Source organism: Terrapene carolina, unplaced genomic scaffold, assembly GCF_002925995.2.
Source record: "Terrapene carolina triunguis isolate 2854851 unplaced genomic scaffold, T_m_triunguis-2.0 Scaffold174, whole genome shotgun sequence".
Lineage (NCBI taxonomy): Eukaryota > Metazoa > Chordata > Testudines > Emydidae > Terrapene > Terrapene triunguis.
In genome coordinates this window covers 2728844-2751482 of record NW_020664525.1, presented here as the reverse complement: position 1 = coordinate 2751482, position 22639 = coordinate 2728844, and the positions used below count along the sequence as shown (strand labels likewise).

General features: G+C 47.9%; 1 protein-coding gene across 1 annotated transcript in view; it reads right to left on the bottom strand.

The window, feature by feature from the left end:
- The window catches only part of LOC112121730 (melanophilin-like), an 82403-nt gene that overhangs the window by 36952 nt on the left and 22812 nt on the right, over positions 1 to 22639 (bottom strand). Inside the window, exons 3-8 of the mRNA XM_026653980.1 lie at positions 15123 to 15344; positions 13420 to 13556; positions 7502 to 7540; positions 5765 to 5859; positions 3103 to 3231; positions 651 to 852 (exon numbers count right to left, since the gene is read on the bottom strand). Of these exons, the coding sequence (XP_026509765.1) occupies positions 651 to 852; positions 3103 to 3231; positions 5765 to 5859; positions 7502 to 7540; positions 13420 to 13556; positions 15123 to 15344 (824 nt within the window). The remainder of the gene's footprint in view (positions 1 to 650; positions 853 to 3102; positions 3232 to 5764; positions 5860 to 7501; positions 7541 to 13419; positions 13557 to 15122; positions 15345 to 22639) is intronic.

The following is a 22639-nucleotide window of genomic DNA, read 5'->3' as shown; positions in this document are numbered from 1 at the left end:
TGATCCCCTCAGGAGAGGGTTTGATTGCACAGGGCTCCAGAGCCAGGGAAATCTCCCCCAACAGGTTTAAGCATGACAAATGAGTACATTTGGTGCACAGCTTGAAAATGAGGACAAAAGCTGTCATCATGCCATAAGCAATTGAGCCACTGCTTTGCCATGGTGGCCAAATCCTCATCTGGTGTAGCTCAGCGGTGCTCCACTGACTTCATTAGAACTAGGATGATTTACACCAGATGGGGATCTGGCTGAGCAAGTTAAAATGTGGCCGCGCTCAGGCCTGAAGCAAGGCTACTTTGGCTTTCGATTTCATCTGACATGCTAAGCAAGGTAGGCCTGAGAGACCTCCTACCACAGCCCAGAGCACGTAGGGAGTGAGGCTGGTGATTCGGTAGGTGGCATTCCTTGCTTTGGAGTCAGGATGATCAGTTGCTCATGCCCGAATGACCAGCTAGCTGCATAAGCTGATTTGCATGTGCAAATCAGATGTATGGTTATGCACCTAGCTATGAAAGTCAGGCCCTCTGTGGTTTAGTAGTTTAGTTATTTTTTAAGAGCCTGGAACCATTAGCGTTCCCATTCTGTTAGAACTGCTGGCACAGATGCTTTTCCTCAAATGGGACAGGACGACATTGGTCAGTGTAGCCTACCGGGTTTGGGATTCCTTTCCAGGCTCTTCCTTCGTGAGTTCACTGTCAGCCGGACCTCGGTGCTAAATTCCTGCTCTGGAGGGGTCATATGTTGTCCCTGCTCCTGAAGGATCTGGTGGAACACTGCAGCCAGGTCTGCTTCAGCGATCATTGTCTCCTTCCGGGAGGTGTCCTCACCGGCATCAGGGAAGTCCGGGAATGACTGAGAAGAGAGGACACGGGTCAGTACCTATAAATGAGCAGTGTGTTCCCTTTCCCCATAACCCACTTTCGAGCAAAATATTTGCAGGTTATTTTTTAGCCTTCCCTAAGGGATTTGTACACCCCACTGCCATTAGTCTTAATTGGAATTGGGCATCACAATCCCCTAAGCAGCCTGGAAAATCTCAGCCCATGTGTCTATGTTTTTAAAGTGTCAAGGCCTTTTACTGATTAAACAATAATGTGGCTCCCCACACCCTGGTTATATGCAGATGGTTCTTAAAGAGAGATCATTTTCTCATAGGCTACAAGCACAGTGTCCTTCACAAAGACAGGCTAGAACCATCCTATATGGTTTGCCCCAAAAGCTTTATCAAACTTATATTGGAGTTTGAAAACTCCAAGGTTTGTTTGACTTTCAAAATAAAAAATTATTGCTACATTTCTCAGCACTTCCTGGTTCTACCCAGGAGAAGGGTTTTAAGTGATGAGGTACCAGAAACAAACAAACAAAAAAAAGGCAACTTGGTATTTCTGACTTAACCAGAAGCAAGAATGGATTATCCAGTCCTGCAACTCCATGAAGTCTGGACGCTGTGAATTAAGGCTAAAATCAGCATCCAAACGTCTGTGCTCTTGTACAAATTGAACCAATCCTCCTTACTTTTGAGGTTTGCACATCACTAGCCTGTATGCAAGTCAGTTCGAAACATTTCAGGAAAACTCTGTCTGCCTTTTGGACATCAAGCAAGAGATGCTGCTTTTTTGTGCATCGAGTAGAATACATGAATCTTTTATGACAGAGACAAGGTGGTGAGGTAATATCTCTTTTGGACCAACTTCTATTGGTGGGAGATAAACCTTTAGAGCTATGCAGAGCTCTTCTTCAGGTCTGGGGAAGGAAGAAGAATCTCTTATGTTGTACATGCTACGTTGAGGTGTGACTTTCACAGTCATTGGGTTTGTTGTTCAATCTAGGCACAGTAGCACCTCAGCGTTAGGGACACCTCGGGAATGGAGGTTGTTCGTAATTCTGGAATGTTCGTAACTCTGAGCAAAACATTATGGTTGTTCTTTCAAAAGTTTACAACTGAACATTGACTTAATACAGCTTTGGAACTTTACTATGCAGAAGAAAAATGCTGCTTTCCCTTTATTTTTTTAGTAGTTTGTGTTTAAGGCAGTATTGCACTGTATTTCCTTTTTTTTGGTTGGTCTCTGCTGCTGTCTGAATGTGTACTTCCAGTTCCAAATGAGGTGTGTGGTTGCCTGGTCTGTTTGTAACAGTGGTGTTTGTAACTCTGAGGTTCTACGGTACTAACGTCTCTCAGTTTTCAATGGCTGGTAACAGCACTGATGACTGGAAGAAGTGAAGCTGGTTTTGCACTCTTCTGCACAACTGTTATGCAATAATTATGCAAAATTGTTGTTTTTCAGGTTTGGGAAATCTTCCGCTACCCATACAATTCCCTCTCTTTTTCAGAAGGTCAGTCTCCATGTGGCTTGCTGTGACTGGTCAAGGAGTTTTGCAAACAATAAGAACAGCGTTGCCTGTCAGGACTTTATGGATCAGTTTTTTTAGATGGCCTCAGCTCCTCCCCAGGGGGGCCTGCCTCAGTGTAAACACAGGAACAAAATTACAGACAAAACAGATGTGGGTTGGTTACATGCCTCTCCTGCTTAGAGAAGCACCTCAGCTCTCTTCAGGTTTCCCACAGAACAGGGAGAGAAGGGTCTTCATATTTCCCACTCCTTTCCTCAGCTGGCTTTGACAGAACCCAGTACTACAATTGTGGATACAAGGACTACAATTCCCAGCCTGCCTTGCTCTCCATCTCCAGCGAGAGCAGCTGGCTGGAACCACAAGAAGCCATCTTTATCCCTGACCATTGAGGCTAGAAATGAACTGAGCCCATGTTCATGTGGGATTGCAAAGAAACAGAGACTTATCTGATTTCTGCAGGGGCCAATTTAAAAACAAGTAATTAAACCCAGAAGAAAATGAGACCAGAGGACACGATCTTTTCCGAATCTCCTGCCATCCTAGCTCACCAGTCCTCACTCCAATTCACTATCCTCATTCTGATTCATGGCCTTCAGGAGTAAGGTCAATGTGGCAGAAAACAAAGCAAGGGGGGGAAGCTAAGCAACATCATACCCTTGGAAACTCCAAGCAGCTGAACCGCGGAAGAGAAGAAAGGAAGGGAGCAAGGAACGAGAGAACAGCAGTCCCCAACCACCTCCCCAGTACCTGGTGGCCATCCTGGTTGACCGGAGTTTGAGAAAGCTGCACAGATTGACGGCGTGATTGAGCGGAATATTCTGAGTCCAGTTCAAAATCAAAAGGATGAACAGACAGCAGGCGCTTTGTCTTGCGCATCTTAGAAAGCATAAAAAGTGCAAGAAAGCAAAATTCAGTGTAAACACAACTGGTCTTTAAAAAGGGATCTGATGACTCTTTCAGCACATAACTATCTATCTCCACCTATGTTTCTGGTTGTGTCTTTTCTTCTCTACTGGCTACAGAGCTGACATTACTGGTTTGCCTAATTGTATTTATGGATCGAATGTTGCTCTCTCTTTCTGCCATGCAGCTCCGCTGACATATCAGTGGAGCTGTCTAGGTGGTAGAGGGCAGAATGTGGATCACATTACTTCCTATTTAAAGGGTGTGTAAATGAGAATGGGAATGATATCCAATATTGGTGTGGATCAGAGGAGCAAGGTCTATTCCAGTGCGCTTTGAAGTGAATGGGAAGACTCCCTTTGAATTCAATGATCTTTCGGTCAAGACCATAGTATTCTGGGCTGTGGAGGAGAAACTCAACTGGAGGTTCATTGAGGAGTTATGGGGAAGTGAGCTTGGCTCAGATTTCACAGAGAATTCCAACAGCTGCTGTGGAATCCTCAAACAGGCGTCCCCCTTTTCAGCCAGGGAATCATTCAGAGATAGCCACAGCTAGGAGGCACTGCCACCTCCGCTCCTTAAAATGCCCCTTGCAGCTTTGCAATTAGATCAAATTTATTTGGCCTGTGTGGAATGTTACACTTCACTGTCTGATGCTTATGCCCCCTTAAGAGAGACTTTACCAAACTAAGACTATGTCAACACTTTTGTCGGTAAAACTATTGGCCGTCAGGGGTGTGAAAAAACACACCCTTGACCGCCATAAGTTTCACCGACAGAAGCGCCGGTATGAACAGCGCTACGTTGGAGGGAGATGCTTTGCTGCTGACACAGCTACTGCCGCTCGTGGGGATGGGGGAGTTTAATTATGCTGATGGGAGAGCTCTCTCCCACAGGCATAGAGTGGCTACATAGGAGACCTTACAGCTGTGCCCCCGTAAGGGCCGTAGTGTAGACATAGTTCTGGGGAAGGATAGCATGTATCTTTAATAGGTTAGATTGAAATGAAGTGACTGCATTTCCAGGAGACCAACTGAAAGAAACATTTACCTCCCCAGATAATGCCAATGATGTAACAAATGGATGTGGTAATGAAGTTGGCTAAGAGGCTGACCTATAGCATGACAAGGCAGGAAATGTGACATTTAGAATCTATTTAACAACACCTAGCTCACACGTAAGGCTTTTCATCTGAAAAGCGCTGTATAAAGGAGGGTCAATATTATTATTCTCATTTTACAAAGAGGGAAAATGAGGCACAGAGGGCCAAAGTGACCTGCAGCAGGTCACCCAGCAAGCCCAGGACTAGAACCCAGGTCTCAGTCTAGTGCTCTGCCCTCTAGGCCACACTGTTCCTTCCTATTTAGAAAAAGGTGGTTGGTGTGTGTGACGGGGTGCACTCACCCTGCACTGGACGGGGAAGGGTTAACTAACTCCTCACTGTGGGAGGAGGAAGCCACGCCCCCCTGTCCAAACTAGGCATGCTCACGGTGTAGCACCAGTATAAGAAGGAGCAGCCCAGTTCAGTCTGGTCTAGTCGCCGGAGAGGAAGGACATATGCTGCAGGCTCCAGCCCGGGAGCTGCGGAAGCCCTGGACTGTGGGAGCCGGAGACACCGAGACTCACACAGACGCCCAGGTACCTGAGGGCGCCACTTGGAGGTCAGAGCCCCTGGGCTCAGCACAACCCGAGGAGACCGGAGATCCCAAAGACGTCTAGATCAGGACTGCAGAAGTCACGGTAGGAAGTAGCCCAGGGAGGGACTAGCCATTGTTCCTACAGCAGTCAGCATAGTTCTGGCGGATCCCCGCTAAGTGGCGAGCCCACTTGCCACTACCAGGGCCCTGGGTTGAGACCCGGTGGAGCAGGGAGGGCCCAGGTCTTCCTACCCTGGCTGCCGCACCTCTGGGAGGCGGCCCAACCCTATTGACTCTGGCCACTCAATTTAACTGCCCTGGGAGTCCGGTATTGTTACTGACTCTGGCCGCTAGGCCCCACTGTCCTGGGAGTCAGGGCATTGCAAGTGACTGACTGCTAGGCCTTACAGCCCTATAGCAAGAGCCCTTAGACTTGAACCCTTAGGCCTCACTGCCTAGAGGCAGAAGGCAGCTTGAGGGATGGGGTGCACTCACCCTGCACTGGACGGCCCCCCCCCACCCCGTCAGAGTGTGTCACTCTGAGAGAACCAGGATGCTCATATTAATCAGGGGGAAAGAAACCTGGTCAAAAGGGGCTAGTAATTTTGGGAGCATCAATTTCTGGGACCTTGACACCACAAAGGGGCCTGATTTCCAGAGGGCGGGAGTCCAGCACTTTCTTTACAGCATTTACATTGGCGACATAGGCAGATAGGTTTGTATCAGAAAACCAAGGCAACGGAAACCCCTGCGGAGTGCTGCAGAGAAAGCCCCCCCACCAGCTAAGAAAGCCCAGAGCGGGGAAGAGCACAGTCCACACGGAAGCACGCGGAACGAGGCATGGCATGTCCACAGAGGTAAATGCTCACCCTAGTATAGTGCTCAGCTTCGGCGCCATCCACGAGGTCGTCTTCATCATCGCTGTCACTGCGCACCCCGCCGCTGGCACGCAGCTGGCACTCACCTGGGAGGGAGCACAAGAAAACAGTGTGCATCAAGGGCTTGGCAGCTCCAGCACCACTCAGGGGTGAGATTTCAGAGTGGCTGGCTGCAGCATCCCAGCCATCGTGTGGCTGAAGGAACACTGTCTGTTGGGTACCCTTGGGTTGCCACTTGGCTGGTTTTTAACCAGCCTGGCTGGTTTTCTTACTGCCACAGCTGCTGGTGAAAAGATTTAATTGGTTGTTTTTTCTACTTGGGACAGTTAAATATAAAAATACATTTATTGCGTTATGTTGTGTGTACATGTGTGTATGTACAATGGTTCTCTAGAACATTTCAGTAACCGTTAGCCATGGTCGGCACTGGGACCCTTTTTGTTGGTGGTGCTGGAGGGTGGGGAAGCCAATGTGTCTCGGAAATGGCAACCCGATGGGCCCATACTGGTGTTCCTCTTATAACGCCTCTTGGAGCCAGCTCTTGCTCCTATTGGAGTCATTGGCCTCAAGAGGTGCTCATAGGCCCATGCTTTGGGTGCTCATGGGCCCATTCTTTCTTAACACACTGCCTTAGTGTGTGATCATGTCTCCCTCTAGTGGCTGATCCAAGGAATATACGCTATGTCACCCTACTACAGCAAAAGGAAGTCTCCTTTAGCTCAAGAGATATAGGCCAGCGTTCCTGGAGCTGACGGGTCCCAGATGTGATGTGTCTTGATGACAGTGGTGTACGTGGCCGCGGTTCACAACCCTTATCTTCTTATAAAAACTTATATCATCTTATATCCTCTCACTAGTTGCTCTTCCTGCTGCAGACCCATCTTCCAGCTCTCTGATGTATAAGATACACCAACATGGACTCACTAGGCCAAATTCAGAGGTGATGGTTAAATTACATAACAGGAGATTGGTGTGAGTCTGAGTCTGAGAGAACCTCACTGAGTCTAAGCTAATGACTCTAAAGTGTAAATCACATCAGTTCAGTTTAGATTTGCTTATTCTTACCTCTAACTCCAGCCCAATATAGTTTTGCTCCTGATTCTCACCTGCCCCCTTATGGCAGGGACAATCAAGAGAAAATCCAGACCTCTTCATCCTTCTATATTAATGGATCACAACCCTTGATTTCCAGACCTGATACTACTGTAAGGAGTAGCTCCATTGATCTCAATGGGAGTCAACACTGCTTTTGCAAGCATAGATAATTCACAACCCCAAACAGTACCATTCCCAGAGAGCCCTTTAGCCAAACCCGAGATGGACAAAATGCCCATTCATAGGAATGGGAGAAGTTTTGATTATCTCTGGCAAGAACCCCCCAGTTATGACATTATGAAGGCCCAGATTCAGAAAGGCACTCCTGTGCTTAAAGATAGGCATGTGATTAAGAGCAGTGCTGAATCAGAGCTTAAATCTGAAAAACAGAAGTCTCAGAACAGGCATGAATTTGTTAGAGTGAAAAAGGATCAACATTATGGAGATTCCAATTTTCCAACGCCCCTCCTGATATACACTGTTCCGAAGTATACAACAACAGGCTGGGCTTACAGGAACCAAGAGGACCCAGGAAGCAGAAGATTTGGGGACCTCCATTAGTACTGCACTGAGCGATCAGACCAGCCCGCTACTACAATTTCCTTTAAACAGCATTAAAAAAAATGGACTTACTGTTGATGTCTGGCAAGCTGTAAACTCTGCCATGAAGACCTAAGTACAAAGAAAAATTGAGGGGAAAAATAAACACTTTCTACGGGTATGTTACACAAAACAACTTCCAGAACCACGCTTAGCAGGAGCTAGAGTCTGGTCTCTAGAGTTCTCAAGGCACAACCAGTAAAGCAAATTTAAAAAACTGGACCGTGAGTTTGGAGTCACAACTAGACTCAGAATCAGTGAGATTTTTCCATGTGCTCTAGAGTCACAAAGAGGCTTAGTGCAGCTAGTTCACACTTCATGTATTCGGCACCAACATGTGCACAGTGCTCTCCTGCAACGAACATGCAGTTGGTTTTGTTACCTTATTTAATAGCCTGACTGGGGAGTTGTGGGTGATCGGCACTTCTCAGTGTCAGGCCTTAGGATAACGTAAGGCAAAGGTCCTATTCCACTGGGATCCATTCATCATCTTCACGGGACTGAGTCACCTCCCAGTGGAATCCATGGAAAGACACTCACTGACTTCAATGGGATCTGGGTCACGATCCAGGACAGCAGGCATGAATGTGGCACCACGTCTGCAGATACTCCTGGGGCACATATGGGATCACTTGAGTGGCTCTGCTACTTCCTCCCAAGAGCTCAGAGAGGGCATAGTTGGATCGCTGCTCTTCTGTTCATGCCAAGTTTGCACCAGACTGCATTCCATCATCCCTTCCTGTCCAGCATGTCTATGGAGCCAGCCAGAGCAAGTAGGCATGGACTATAATATGCATGACACCCACCTAAGCCAGCTGGTTCAGGGTGCTCAGTAACTTAGCCAGCACCTAACACACAGTGGGGCACGCATGAGGGACAGCTAGAATCATAGAATAACAGGGTTGGAAGGGACCTCAGGAGGTCATCTAGTCCAACCCCCTGCTCAAAGCAGGACCAATCCCCAACTAAATCATCCCAGCCAGGGCTTTGTCAAGCCTGACCTTAAAAACCTCTAAGGAAGGAGATTCCACCACCTCCCTAGGTAACCTATTCCAGTGCTTCACCACCCTCCTAGTGAAAAAGTTTTTCCTAATATCCAAGCAGAGACTCAGCCAGGAAAAGAACAAGAATGCTTAAACCAAAGGGAAGTAACAGATGGAAGTGACCAAGAGGATATATTGCTTGACTGCGGGGTATGCTTGCCATTTATTACTAGGCTCACAGCTAGGGGGCGCCGTTGGCCAGCTGGCCAGCTAGTGGTTGCTAAGAGTGCTGGGTGACTGGGCAACAAAATGGTAGATGAAATTTAATGTTGATAAATGCAAAGTAATGCATATTGGAAAGCATAATCCCAACTATACATATAAAATGATGGGGTCTAAATTAGCTGTTACCACTTAAGAAAGAGATCTTGGAGTCATTGTGGATAGTTCTCTGAAAACATCCACTCAATGTGCAGCGGCAGTCAAAAAAGTAAACAGAATGCTGGGAATAATTAAGAAGGGGATAGAAAATAGGACAGAAAATATCATGTTGCCACTATATAAATCCATGATATGCCCACATCTTGAATACTGTGTACAGACAGGGCCGGCTCCAGGGTTTTTGCCGCCCCAAGCAGCCACCCCCCCCCTCGCAAAACAACAAACAAAAAAGCCGCGATCGCGATCTGCGGCACTTCGGCGGGAGGTCCTTCGCTCCGAGCGGGAGTGAGGGGCCCACTGCTGAATTGCCGCCGAAGAGCCGGACGTGCTGCCCCTCTCTGGTGTGGCCGCCCCAAGCACCTGCTTGGTAAGCTGGTGCCTGGAGCCGGTCCTGTGTACAGATGTAGTTGCCCCATCTCAAAAAAGATATATTGGAATAGGAAAAGGTTCAGAAAAGGGCAACAAAAATGATTAGGGGTATGGAACAACTTTCATGTGAGAAGAGATTAGTAAAACTGTGACTTTTCAGCTTGGAAAAGAGACAAGTAAGTGTGGATATGATAGAGGTCTATAAAATCATGACTGCTGTGGAGAAAGTAAATAAGGAAGTGTTATTTACTCATAAGACATGAACTAGGGGTCACCAAATGAAATTAACAGGCAATAGGTTTAAAACAAAAGGAAGTATTTCTTCACACAACACACAGTCAACCTGTGGAACTCCTTGCCCAAGGATATTGTGAAGGCCAAGACCATAACAAAGAGAACTAGATAAATTCATGGAGGATAGGTCCATCAATGGCTATTAGCCAGGATGGGCAGGAAAGTTGTCCCTAGCCTCTGTTTGCCAGAAGCTGGGAATGAGCGACAGGGGATGGATCACTTGATGATTACCTGTTCTGTTCATTCCCTCTGAAGCATCTGGCACTGGCCACTGTCGGAAGACAGGATACTGGGCTAGATTGACCTTTGGTCTGACCCAGTAGGGCAGTTCTTATGTTCTTATACCATTGTGTCCTTTTCTTTCGGCTGCTGCCCATGCCACAGTTATCGCTGTCCTTGCCACCTCCAGGCTGGGTTACAGTACCATGCTCTACACAAGGCTCTGCCTTACCACCACCGAGAAACTGCAGCTGGGGCAGAAAGTGGCTGCTTGCTTGTAAAGCGACACTCCACGGAGTGAGCCCACGACACCTGTGCCCTGATCAGTGCTGCCTGCAAAGTGATTTCACCGTGAGGCTGCAGGCGCTGGAGGCCAGCGAAGCTCGGAATGGTTTGGGCCTTGACTGAAAGACTGTGTGATGCGTGTGCAATTGCAAGGAGCCAAGGCATGAGACAGAGCTAACCAGGCCATCCACAGCTGGCTGGTGGCGGCAGAGCACTTAGGGCACAGTCCTCGGCTGTCCAATTCACTTCCCCACTGGGTCTGAGGGCTTCTGAAGCTCCTGACATGCTGCAAGGCTCATCCATTTCCCCATGTTTTTCAAGGGATGCAGGGATGGAAAGGAGGGCAGATAAATATATCGGGGTGGGTTGTATCGGACTGCATGGCCAAGCACGGCATGGGCATTTTTAGGACGACATTAACAACCAGTTAAGACCCCGATTCCCCAATATAATTAAGCAAATGCCAAACGTTAAGTTTCAATGGGGCTAAACACATGTACTTAAAGTTAAATTCCCTGCAGAATCTAGGACTCAGGTGGATGACAGGGTGCTGCACAAATCATAAATCATATTCTATCACATTGCCCGTAGTAAATGCTAGTTATTATAAGAAGATTAACTCCGTGAAGGGAGCCTTCCAATTTACCTGTATTTTTTAATTGATAAAAAATTACTAGCCCTTCTGTGATGAAAAAAGACTAAGCAAATTATTATCCTTCATTCTTATTTCAGTATTCCCTTTGTTTTGTTTTAAGCTAAACACCTCAATGCTCTTCACTCTTGCAGTATACTGTGGAGAAATGTGCAAATTAGATCCAGCAATCATTTTAATTTCATACTAAATACTATCTACACCATGGGCTTCTAATTGTATTTCTATGAACTAGTGGACTTGGGAAAAGAATAAGGATATACAGGCTTAATCAATGTACACCTATGGCATTAGTGCAAACTATTTGCTGGGACCTCACAGTGGGAAAAGAATTCCCCCACCCCTGATCTCACCATAGACCAGTGGTTCTCAAACTAGGGCCGCTGCTTGTTCAGGGAAAGCCCTTGGCGGGCCGGGCCGGTTTGTTTACCTGCCGCGTCCGCAGGTTCGGCCGATCGCGGCTCCCACTGGCCGTGGTTCGCCGCTCCAGGCCAATGGGGGCTGCGGGAAGGGCAGCCAGCACATCCCGCGGCCCGCGCCGCTTCGTGCAGCTCCCATTGGCCTGGAGCGGCGAACCGCGGCCAGTAGGAGCCGCGATCAGCCGAACCTGTGGACACGGCAGGTAAACAAACCAGCCCAGCCCGCCAGGGGCTTTCCCTGAACAAAGACCTGTTCCAAAGGCTTTGGCAACAGTGATGTCAGTCTTTAAAGCTGTCCAACGCTGCCACCTACTGGCACGTCAGTATACAAACATTTATCAGTGTGCAGAAAACAGGGGTGGAGGAGAAACCGCTGCGATAAAGGGCCAGCTCTTCAACTCGTGTAAACTGCCCTCGCTCGGCTGTCGTCAATTATTTAAAAGCAGCCGTGCTCCTTGGTTTGCTGTGTATTAGGAAGCATAAATGTTGGTTCAGGACTAACTCCTCTGCTGCTCTGGAGCAGAGCATGGCACAGAGGAGATTGGGATGGGGGGGGAGGTGAATTCAACCCTGTCCCTGCAACTGGTTGGGGGCCAAACTAGAGCGAGTCTGACTGACCTGAGGGCTGCTTTAGCTTCCATTGGCTTGAAATAAGCCCCTCGGGGTCACTACACTGACTGGGCTCGCCAAATCACAGCGCACTCCAGCCCTGCCCCCGACACATCTCTGTCTCGGGTTCAGAGGAGACCACGGGCACCAGGTTTGTATAATTTTTGGTGGTGCCCAGAACAGGTCCAAGCAGAGCTGTCCCGTCCATAGGATAGACTGGGGGAACCGCCTCAGGTCCTGCGCTTTGAGGGTCCAGTCCTTCAGAGGGACGCGGGGTCCAGGGCGGCCTGGGGGGCTAGTGGGGGGCTGGCACCACCAGCAGCGAGTGACCCGGCCCCAGCCCGCCCCGCTCCTCCCTGCCGGCGCCCGGTGTCACTTGGGGGAGTGGGAGGAAGCCGGAAAGAGGCGGGACGTGGGGGAAGGGGTGGAGTGGGGGCGGGGAGGAGAAGGGGCAGGAAGAGGTGGGGCGGGGCATAGCAGAGCGGGGCGGGCTGGGGCCGGGTCATTTGCTGCTGCTGGTGCCGGACCCCTGCTAACCCCCCAGGCCATCCCCCTGAAGTGTAGGGCCCCCCAAAGCGTGGGGCCTGGAGCGGTTGCCCCAGTCCGTCCTATGGACAGGACAGCTTTGAAAATATAAGCCCAAACATTGGTGAGGCCGGGCCCACATTCCTGAATATTGGTGGAGCACAGGCACCACGGTCCCATATAACTCGCCGCCTATGGAGGAGACAGCTATGGCAGCTGTTCCAACCTAGGAGAATTCTCAGCTGCCCTTTTAGGGCAGTTTTAGTGTCCCTGCGTGCTGCTCTGGCAGTGCAAAGAGGCTGGAATCTGGTCCTCACTTACAGGCTTAGAGATATTTTAAACAACAGTGCGAATATGGATATAAAAGCACCATATTTGTATATTTTTTGTATATAGATGCACAACATATATATACATACACAGATGTACACCACACACACACACACGTCCACATTCATCCCTGGTATCAATGGAGTTACACCAGGGATACATTTTACCTAGTCAGTTTGAGTCCCCATTTGAGACAATCCAAATTTTGAAGCTGGTGAACTGAAGCACAGAAAGATTAAAAGACTTGCCAGAGGTTACTCAGGAAATCTGTGGCAGAGCAGATAATTAACTGAATCTTTGTCTCATTTACTAACAGCAAAATTTACCAATAACTTAGCATTAATTGGTATTATATTATTAAAAGTACTATTACTAGCATGTAAGCCTCTGACTGCCAGGTACTAGGACTAGATGATATTCAATAATTGCCCTGTTCTGTGTATTGCCTCTGAAGCATCTGGCACCGGCCAGTGTTGGAAGACAGGATATTGGGCTAGATATGCCATTGGTCTGACCAGTATGGCCATTCTTATGTATCTGCATTGTATATCTTCAAAGGGTCATGTAACACCCTGGTCATCAGCGGGCGGGATTGAACCTAGGACCTCTAGAGCTAAATACATGAGCCTCTACTGCACGAGCTAAGTGCTACATGGCTCTTAGCTAAGGCTATAGAGCAGACTCATTTTCTCTCTCTCTCTAAGTGGTCTCGGTGCCACTAGATGGGACAGAACACCACACCCAGGTGTGTCTGTTACAGTTGCTCAAGCATTAGTTAAATAAGCATGCGAGGCGGATCAAAAGGAGCGCAGTCCTTTGCCGTACCTAGCAACGTTGGATTCATTTTCTGCCCATGCTGTAACCTGCCGTAGAGAGACCGCATCACTTTAGCACTTCCAAACCGCTTGAAACGGGATCTCACGTGTTCATAATACCACTCCAGGGAGCCAATCTTCACAATCCTGCTCAAAGAGAAAGAGAGAGAGAGGCAGTAAATTACAGACACGAGCCAGAGTGGTCGTGCTTTCATTGGCCAATGTCTGATCCGATCCATCCAAGTCAGTGGAAGGACTCTCGCTGACTTTAGCTTAGTGGGTGTTGGATTGGGTCCCAATGGAAGACACAGAGAGAGGCAAGATGTCGGGTTTATTTCCCTACTGTTCTACCGTCCACACACATACGTATCCTTCTTTCCACTTAGAGCCAGTAAACAATATTGGACCTGGAGCCTCAGATGTCTCTTTATGTCCCCATCTCTCTGGAGCATCCACAACATATAAGTGTAACCGCAAAAGGGATTATCACACTGGTTAAGGTGCCGTGCTTTCAGGGGGGTGGTATGTTACCTGGAGTTTCAACCTTAATTAAAAGGCCCCCTGCCTCCAGTACAAATGTGGTGGGTGTCTGGAGTTGTTTTGGCTTTTGGCCACTATTTGCTCCCCCAGCGCTAATGGTCTAACCTCTCTCTGACTTGTCATCAATGGAAACGCTGGCTGTGCGCAGCGGAAGGGTCTGACCGCCTGTTCCAGAAGACAAGATCACGAAGGGGCCCATTCTATGCTCGGGCCCAGAGCACTGACACTGCTTCCGAGAGCCCACGCCCGGGGTGACAATCCCTTCCACTCACCTGCCCCCAGACAGCAGCGCCTCCGGTTTCAGACTGTGCGCTGAGACTACAAGGAGCTTCCTTGTATAGTGCATCTCAGGCAAGGACGTCACCATCCGAGTCCCTACGCCTGGGGAGTGCAAGGTTCATTCCCTCCCTGCACCCTGGAAGAAGAGGGGCATGTTGCTCCAAATGAGGGGGAGGGGAAGAGACAGGGATGTGGCACCATCTCCTCCTGGGGCAGAGAGGTCCTGTTCAGCATCCAACTCCAGCCAGAGCCTTTAAGGCCTAACAGAGCTGTCTGTGCTGCACTCGAATGACTCCTCATCCCTTTTCTTTGCCAATATGGCAGTGACAGTTCCCGTGCCCATCTTTAGGTCAGAACGCGGCCCAGGGCTGCCCGAGGGATCATTACCCCTGTTCTCTCCCCCACAGGGGAAAAGGTGATGAGAGTGGCAGTGGGTCACTGCGAGGCTGTGCTCTCTGCTACTAGACACCCAGAAGGTGTAGCGGGGTCCCAGGAAAGTGACCTGAAAATAACAGGCACTGCCCAGCAACTACAACATCAAAACTCTTTGGAGAGGGAACTTGCCCGTGAGATCCTTTGTGGTCCTTGACCATGGCTTTACTTTGCCTAACCTTTGGGGTTACTCATAATAATAGTGCCTAGCTCCTATGGAGCATCATTCATATGTAGATTTCAAAACACTTCACAGTATTATGAACCCCATTGTACAGATGGGGAAACTGAGGCACAGAGCGATGAAGGCCAGCCAATAGGCTAGTGGCAAAGTTGGAAATAGAACCTAGATCTCCTGTCTTGCTTAGGACACGCCCCCTAGGCCACTCTGCCTCTCATCTCCAGCCCCATTCCACTGTGAAACCCCTTCGTCCGCAGGGCTGCTGCTCCCTGTCCTTCTACCTGGATAAGCGGCAAGGGTCGCAGATCCAGGCTTGCTCCTTTTTGTGGTAGCGGCTGCAGTTCTTGCAGGTGTAGAAGTGGCAGTCCAAGCACTGGCGCTTGCTGTTCACCAGGAACTTGAAGGGCTGCAGGCAGTGGACGCAGTGGGTCTCGTTGAGGTGGGACTGGTTGGACAAGAGCTCCCTCTTGGTGCCCTCTTTTTCAATCTTGCATTTCAGGTCCCTATAAAAGCCAGACACGGATGTCAGGAAACGAGGAACAGACATGGCTACGCTCCATGGGCTGAGTCTAGAAGCAGCCCTGAGGACTCTCAGCTGGGAGACCAGCTGACTCAACAGTAATCATTAAACACACCAACCCCGGCTCTGCTCTGAATTACTTTGCTGTAAATCTGGAGTGATCATCCCCTGCTATCACACAGCACTTTTCATCTGCAGAACTCAAAGTGCTTTACAAAGGGGGTCAGAATTGTTACCCTCATTTTACAGATGGGGAAACTGAGGCATACAGGGAGACAGGTGACTTACCCCAAGTCACCCAGCAGGCCAGTGGACGAGCCAGGAATAGAAAGAACCCAGGTCTCCAGAATCCCAGAGTAGTGCTCTATCCATTCGGCTATACTACCTTTCTACTGTACACCACTGAAAGCAATGGTGACCCTCTGGATTTTCATCAGTGTATCCAAGCATGGAATCTGGCCCATTAATGGATTTGTTTATCCTGTGTGACTTTGGCCAAATATAATTTCATTTAGCTCTGCATCCTTCCACATGACAAGCTCCATGACATTTATAAATCACTCTCGACTAGTATTTTCCAAGCCCCATGGCTTGTTGAAACTCTGCTCTGTTATCACTGATGAAACAAGTATTAGAAAACAGCAGAGCTGGGCCAAAGAGACAGTGTTTGGATCTGGATCCAGATTAGGTTTAGGCTAGGGCTTGGGTTCAAGGCCAAACGGGCTGTATGGTTCAGCTTTGCTGAAATCCTGCCAGGTAGCCCTGGAAGATTTTGGTTGTAAACAGTAAAAACCTCAGTAGATCAGCTGTTCTCACAAGATTTTGACTGACTCCAAAACCACAAAACAGACCTGTTGGGCTTAGGTTCCACTGTGGAATTAAAAGCCGCAGGAGCAGATGCTTAGAACTTCTATGACGCTTACACTGAGGATCTGGCCCAATAACTCTAGACCACAGCCTAAATGTGTTGATCACTATTGCCTCGTTGTTGTTTACTTGTACTCCCAGATCTGTCTCTACCATCTGTGGTCTGGTTTTATACGCAGATTGTAAGTCTTTGGGGACTTTTTGTTGGCGATCTATAGAGCACCTAGGACAATGGGGTCCTGGTTCATGAATAGGGAATCTAGGCACGATGATTATACAAATAATATACACAATAATAAATAATAAAATAATCATAATTTGTTTCTGCTTTTCAATTCTCCCCACTGCCCCTTAGGAGCTACACGAGTAGGTTATTTTCATAGGAGTTTGGCTGTGAATTGGGGTTTTGGACATCATCAGTACAGACCTGTTACCTAGAAGAAGAGGAGCTGTTTGAATACATATGTCTTCACTGGAAAGTGCTCTATTTACAATTAACATGGTAGGGAACCAAGATTTCACTATCAGTTCTTGCAGTTTTGGGGCCCATTCCACAGTCCTGCAGTACTAAAATCCATGAGACAACTACAGTTTAAAAAGGGTAGAAAGGTCTCAGAACAGCGTGTGTCAGTTAGGAAGAAAGCAACCACGTGAGCGTTCATGACAATCCCATGAACGGCTGTCTAATACAGAGCATGCTTTGAAAGCAATCTTGGCTGGAACTTTGTTAGCAGAAAGAGTCTATTGTGAGGCAAACATTTCATTTGCTTTTAGGATATGCTACCCGGTCTGGACAACGGGCACTCAACGCAGGAAGTGCTCCGTGTAGCCTGCGTTTCAAGCAGCAGTCAGGGTTGGCTAAAACACACATTCCAAATCAGCTGAGCAAGAACAGTGTCCTAATGGAGGATCTGCGGCAATACCTGAAGGATTTCTATTCGTTCTCAGCGCAGTGCGTTAGCTAGTACATACCACAGCTTGTTTGCCTTTTGGGTTATGATTAAGAAGCGTAATGTTTGATTTGTAGGAAGGGTCCTTGAAGGCTTGTTTTCCATCTAGGCAGGGCTGGAAAGCCGCCCCTTCCTGAACACAGTTAACACGGCTGTTCCACATGGACTAGAAACCTCAGTAGCTCAGCTGTTCTCACAAGATTTAGCTGCGTCCAGAGGAGCCACACTAGCTGTACACCATTGCAATGCTTTTATCAAGGGGTTAATAAATGGGTGTCAATATGACCCACTAACAGGAAGGTTAAAATGCCAGGTCAACAAAGCCAGTTCGTAAGAAAAGAAGACACCATTCGATTTCATGAACATTTTTCAACATTGGGTGGTAGTGGAACGGACGGGAAGATCCCAGGGTTGTGCCGCCCCAAGTGGCGAAGGGGGAAAAAAAAAAGAAAAGAAAAGAAAAAAAAAGCTGCGATCGGCGGCTTTTCGGCGGCAGCTCAACTGCGCTGCTTCGTTCCTCAGCGGCAATTCGGCGGCGGGCCCTTTGCTCCGAGAGAGACTGAGGGACCCATCGCCGAAGACCCGGACGTGCCGCTCCTTTCTGTTGGCCGCCCCAAGCACCTGCTTCGTTCGCTGGTGCCTGGAGCCGGCCCTGGGCCTGAGGAAGCACGCAGGGCAGGATCTGTGGGAATTCTCCCATCAGAAGCCCGTGCATAAGATTTTCCAGGAGGCTGGATACTAAGTGACACCTGGGGCCAGATTCTGACAGTGTAAATCAGCACAGCTCCATTTACTTGAATGGAGCTATGCCGGTTTATATCAGCTGTGAATCTGGCCCAGTGTGAGCCGGCTCCATGCATTTCCATTGGCGCTTCCGGCCGTGAGATGTTTACAGTAGCAATAAGTTGTTCATCACTGAGGATGACTTATACAAGTACCCCAGCAGCCACCTTTTGTCTACATAATTGAATTCCCAGTCTCGCTTGCTCATTCGGGAAAGCCCTGGCTTTCGCGGCTTCTGGGAGCAAAACGCTTTTATAAAGAAGTTGCTGTCAAGGGACCAAATCCGGCTCTCAGTTACACACTGACGTTGGTGAAGCTATGCTATTTGACGCTAGCTGGCACATCCAGGAGTAAAATCAGCGTGAGAGGCGACTCAGGCCCAACCCCTTTATATTTAGTAAACCAAATATCTCTCCACGGTGTCTCTGTTAAGCAGCACATTTACCTGTGGTTATGACACAAATCGAGGGCTCCGGCTTTACAAACAACTTTCTAAAAACTGCTTTCGGAAAGAGGGCTGGTTTTTAGCCCTTTCCAAAGGTGGTTTTTGGCAGGGACGTCGGTGCCCAAGACAGACCCTCATTCTTAATCCCAGCTGAAGAGCAGCAGGTATGTGTGTGCTCCGGTTGGCCGTTTGGGTTATGGAATGAAAGAACTCAGCAGGCTAAGCGGAATAGGAGTCTCTGGCTACGTAGCTACAAACTGTGCCCCCCAGGCAGCCCCCCTCCTGCATTCTGAGAATTGCTCTTTGGAGTAGGGATTGTCCTTTTTTATGTTTGTCCAGCACCTAGCGCAAGGGGGCCCAACCTACGTAATACCCCAATAGAAACGTTAACTAATAATGTTCGCTCTGTGCTGTGCCCGATGAACTTTCCCACTGTGTACTCGAGGATCAGAAACTTTCACTAGACCAGTTTTTCCTGTTTTCAAAGCCTGCCAGTTCCTCCCTACCCCTGCCAAGGAGATAACAGGTCTCAGCTGAACCAATTTAAAACCCAGAGGAACCACGTGGCCTTTGTTTATTCTTTTCAATAGTCGGGATCGCAGCCAGCTCTTTTGTTACTAAATTCCCTGCAGAATGAGTAAGCGAAGGTGTGGCTGGCATGGGCTGTTATGGAATTACCGGGAAAGCCTCTAGCAGATTGAGGTCCAAACCCACAGTGGCATTCCAGAAAACAGCTGGATATCCCCGTGGTGGAATACCTGTTGCAGAGGGATGGTTTGCTGGGCGGCGTAGGGCTGGCATACCACTCCCCGGTATAGAAGAACACCGAGGGGATGGCAGCTGGGAGGGCGGGGTGAGATCTAGCTATTCTGGATTGCAAATGGTTCCCTTGAGCCTGTTCCAGCCTGGGCATAAACGAGAACAGTAGCTGGGCTGCTCTAGGCTACACCAAAGAGCAAACCATTCCCTGCTGTCTTCAGACTTTCCTCAGAACACCTTTGCCCCCATCTTCCCAGGCTGTGCTTCCAGAGAGGCTCAGAATGGAGAGGGGTAACTAGTGGTGTTCCCCAAGGGTCAGTCCTAGGACCAGTCCTATTCAACTTATTCATAAATGATCTGGAGAAAGGGGTAAACAGTGAGGTGGCAAAGTTTGCAGATGATACTAAACTGCTCAAGCTAGTTAAGACCAAAGCAGACTGTGAAGAACTTTAAAAAGATCTCACAAAACTAAGTGATTGGGCAACAAAATGGCAAATGAAATGTAATGTGGATAAATGTAAAGTAATGTACATTGGAAAAAATAACCCCAACTATACATACAATATAATGGGGGCTAATTTAGCTACAACTAATCAGTTCCCTGAAGACATCCACGCAGTGTGCAGCGGCAGTTAAAAAAGCAAGCAGGATGTTAGGAATCATTCAAAAAAGGATAGAGAATAAGATGGAGAATATCTTATTGCCCTTATATAAATCCATGGTACGCCCACATCTTGAATACTGCATACAGATGTGGTCTCCTCATCTCAAAAAAAGATATACTGGCATTAGAAAAGGTTCAGAGAAGGGCAACTAAAATGATTAGGGGTTTGGAACGGGTCCCATATGAGGAGAGATTAAAGAGGCTAGGACTTTTCAGCTTAGAAAAGAGGAGACTAAGGGGGGATATGATAGAGGTATATAAAATCATGAGTGGTGTGGAGAAAGTGAATAAGAAAGTTATTTACTTGTTCCCATAATATAAGAACTAGGGGCCACCAAATTAAATTAGTAGGCAGCTGGTTTAAATAAAAGGAAGTGGAACTTCTTGCCTAAGGAGGTTGTGAAGGCTAGGACTATAACAGGGTTTAAAAGAGAACTAGATAAATTCATGGAGGTTAAGTCCATTAATGGCTATTAGCCAGGATGGGTAAGGCATGGTGTCCCTAACCTAAACAACAAGGAGTCTGGTGGCACCTTAAAGACTAACAGATTTATTTGGGCATAAGCTTTCATGGGTAAAAACCTCACTTCTTCAGATGCATAGAGTGAAAGTTACAGATGCAGGCATTATATACCCCCCTGATACTTGTCCCTAACCAGTTTGTCAGAGGGCGGAGATGGATGGCAGGAGAGAGATCACTTGATCATTACCTGTTAGGTTCACTCCCTCTGGGGCACCTGGCATTGGCCACTGTTGGTAGACAGGATACTGGGCTGGATGGACATTTGGTCTGACCCAGTATGGCCGTTCTTATGAGAATGCAGGATAGAATCTATGGGCCTGATTAACACCAGCACAAAGCCGGGCAATTCCATTCACCTCAAGGGAGCTACTCTGAATTTACCCAGGTGGTAATGGAGATCAGAATCTGTCCCTTGCAGTCGCTAATGATCGAGGTCTGCAGTCATATAGCTTTCTTCTCGTACAATGACCTGATGTTAAATTAAACTATGTAACTGGCATGAATGAACTGAGCAACCAACTCAAGGTAACATAAGACCGAGAGGACAACATTCATAGTCAGTTTGAAAATCTAAACAACACAATCAAGGGTCTGTAGATCTGAAGCATTTCCTTTGAAATCTTGAGAGTTATCTGGATTTGCAGCAATGGTGAGTCGAGATTCTGATCCAGTAACAAGCACACACACAAGACTTTAGCTGAGAAAAACTGCTCATTCGGGGGAACAGTAGTGAGGGAGATTGGGATTTTGCTGTATATGGATGAGCATGAAAGCTGTGTGAATAATGGAGTTTTGGGTGCATTGTGAATTACAACAAACAACAACAAATCAGGAGAAAAAACTGTTTAAAAAAAATTAAGCAAAATTGAAAAAATGTCAGGTTCAGTGAAACCTTTAGATTTTGAGCCCTTAACATTCTTTAATTTTCTAAAAATAAAATTAAAGGAAATGTCACCACAAAAACTCATTTGATTTTTTTTTTTATTCAAAAACATTTCCTTTTGAAAATGTTCAAACAAAATGTTTTAATTATTCTGGAATTTTTTTTTAACTGAAACTATTTGGCAAATGGACTCCCATTGGCAAAGTGGTTTGGTATCACCAAATCCGCATTTTTTGCCTAAAGTTGATTGAAAAATTTCACCCAGCTCTAAAAGAGAAGGCACTGAACTGACTCAGAAGACATGGGTTCAATTCCTAACTCTACCACACACGGCCTGTGGGTACGTCTACACTGCTAAAAGACCCATAGCACAGCCATGGCTGGCCCGGGTCAGCTGACTGAGGTATGTGGGGCTTGGGCTGGGAGGATAAAAACTGCACTGTAGGTATTCTGGCTCAGGCTGGAGCCTGGGCTCTGAGATCCCACAAGATCTCAGAACCCAGGTTCCGGCCTAAACCCAAACATCTCCACTGCAAATTGTAGCCCTGTGAGCCTAAGTCAGCTGACCCCAGCGCTGAGTCTCGGTGCTGCAGTTTTTTTAATTGCAATGTAGATATGCCTTTAGTGACCTTGGAAAAGTCATTTGGTTTCTCCGTGCCTCACTTTCCCCATCTGTAAAATGGGAACAGCACCACTCCCTTCTTCCCACCTTTGGGCCGTCTATTTAGATTGTAAGCTCTTTAGGGCAGGGACAGTCACTTACCATGTGTTCTGTACACACAACAGAGCCCCCTGAGCTTGCTTGGTGCTACTTTAATACGCTGCTGCCGCTCTACAGCCAAGACATGGTGCTAAAAATGAACGCTTCTATGAAGAAGAATATTGACTAATAAAAAGGACCACCTTGGATTCTGCCAAGGATTCCTCTCTGTAGGGCATAAAAAAAAAATAGTGAGACACAGTGGATGGTGCAGCGGTTCTGGAGCGGTTTCTTGAATCCTTTGCGCACGCTTTCTGTGGTGCTCGGGCCCATCGTGGTGTTTCCCACTCTCGGGCCCCAGGGTGATGTTGACAGATCGGCAGAGAAGCACAACGGTCACTGATGGAGGAGACTGTCCAGCCTGCAAGAACATCTGTAGCCATCCCATTGGGGGCAGGCTAGCAGAGAGAGGGGTAGGAGGTTCATGGAGAGGATGCTACTGTCTCTCCAGTTAGGGGTAAGGCTATCACAGACAGGTCTGTGGGGAAGGAGGCACTGATGGTGAGAGAAAATGGTGAACTTGCTCCAGCAATAACGCTGGTCACACCACTTCCCCCATTGTTGTAAGTGGTGCTGTACAAGGTTGCATGGGCGCACTCCTACTAGAGTGACCAGACAGCAAGTGTGAAAAATCGGGACGGGGG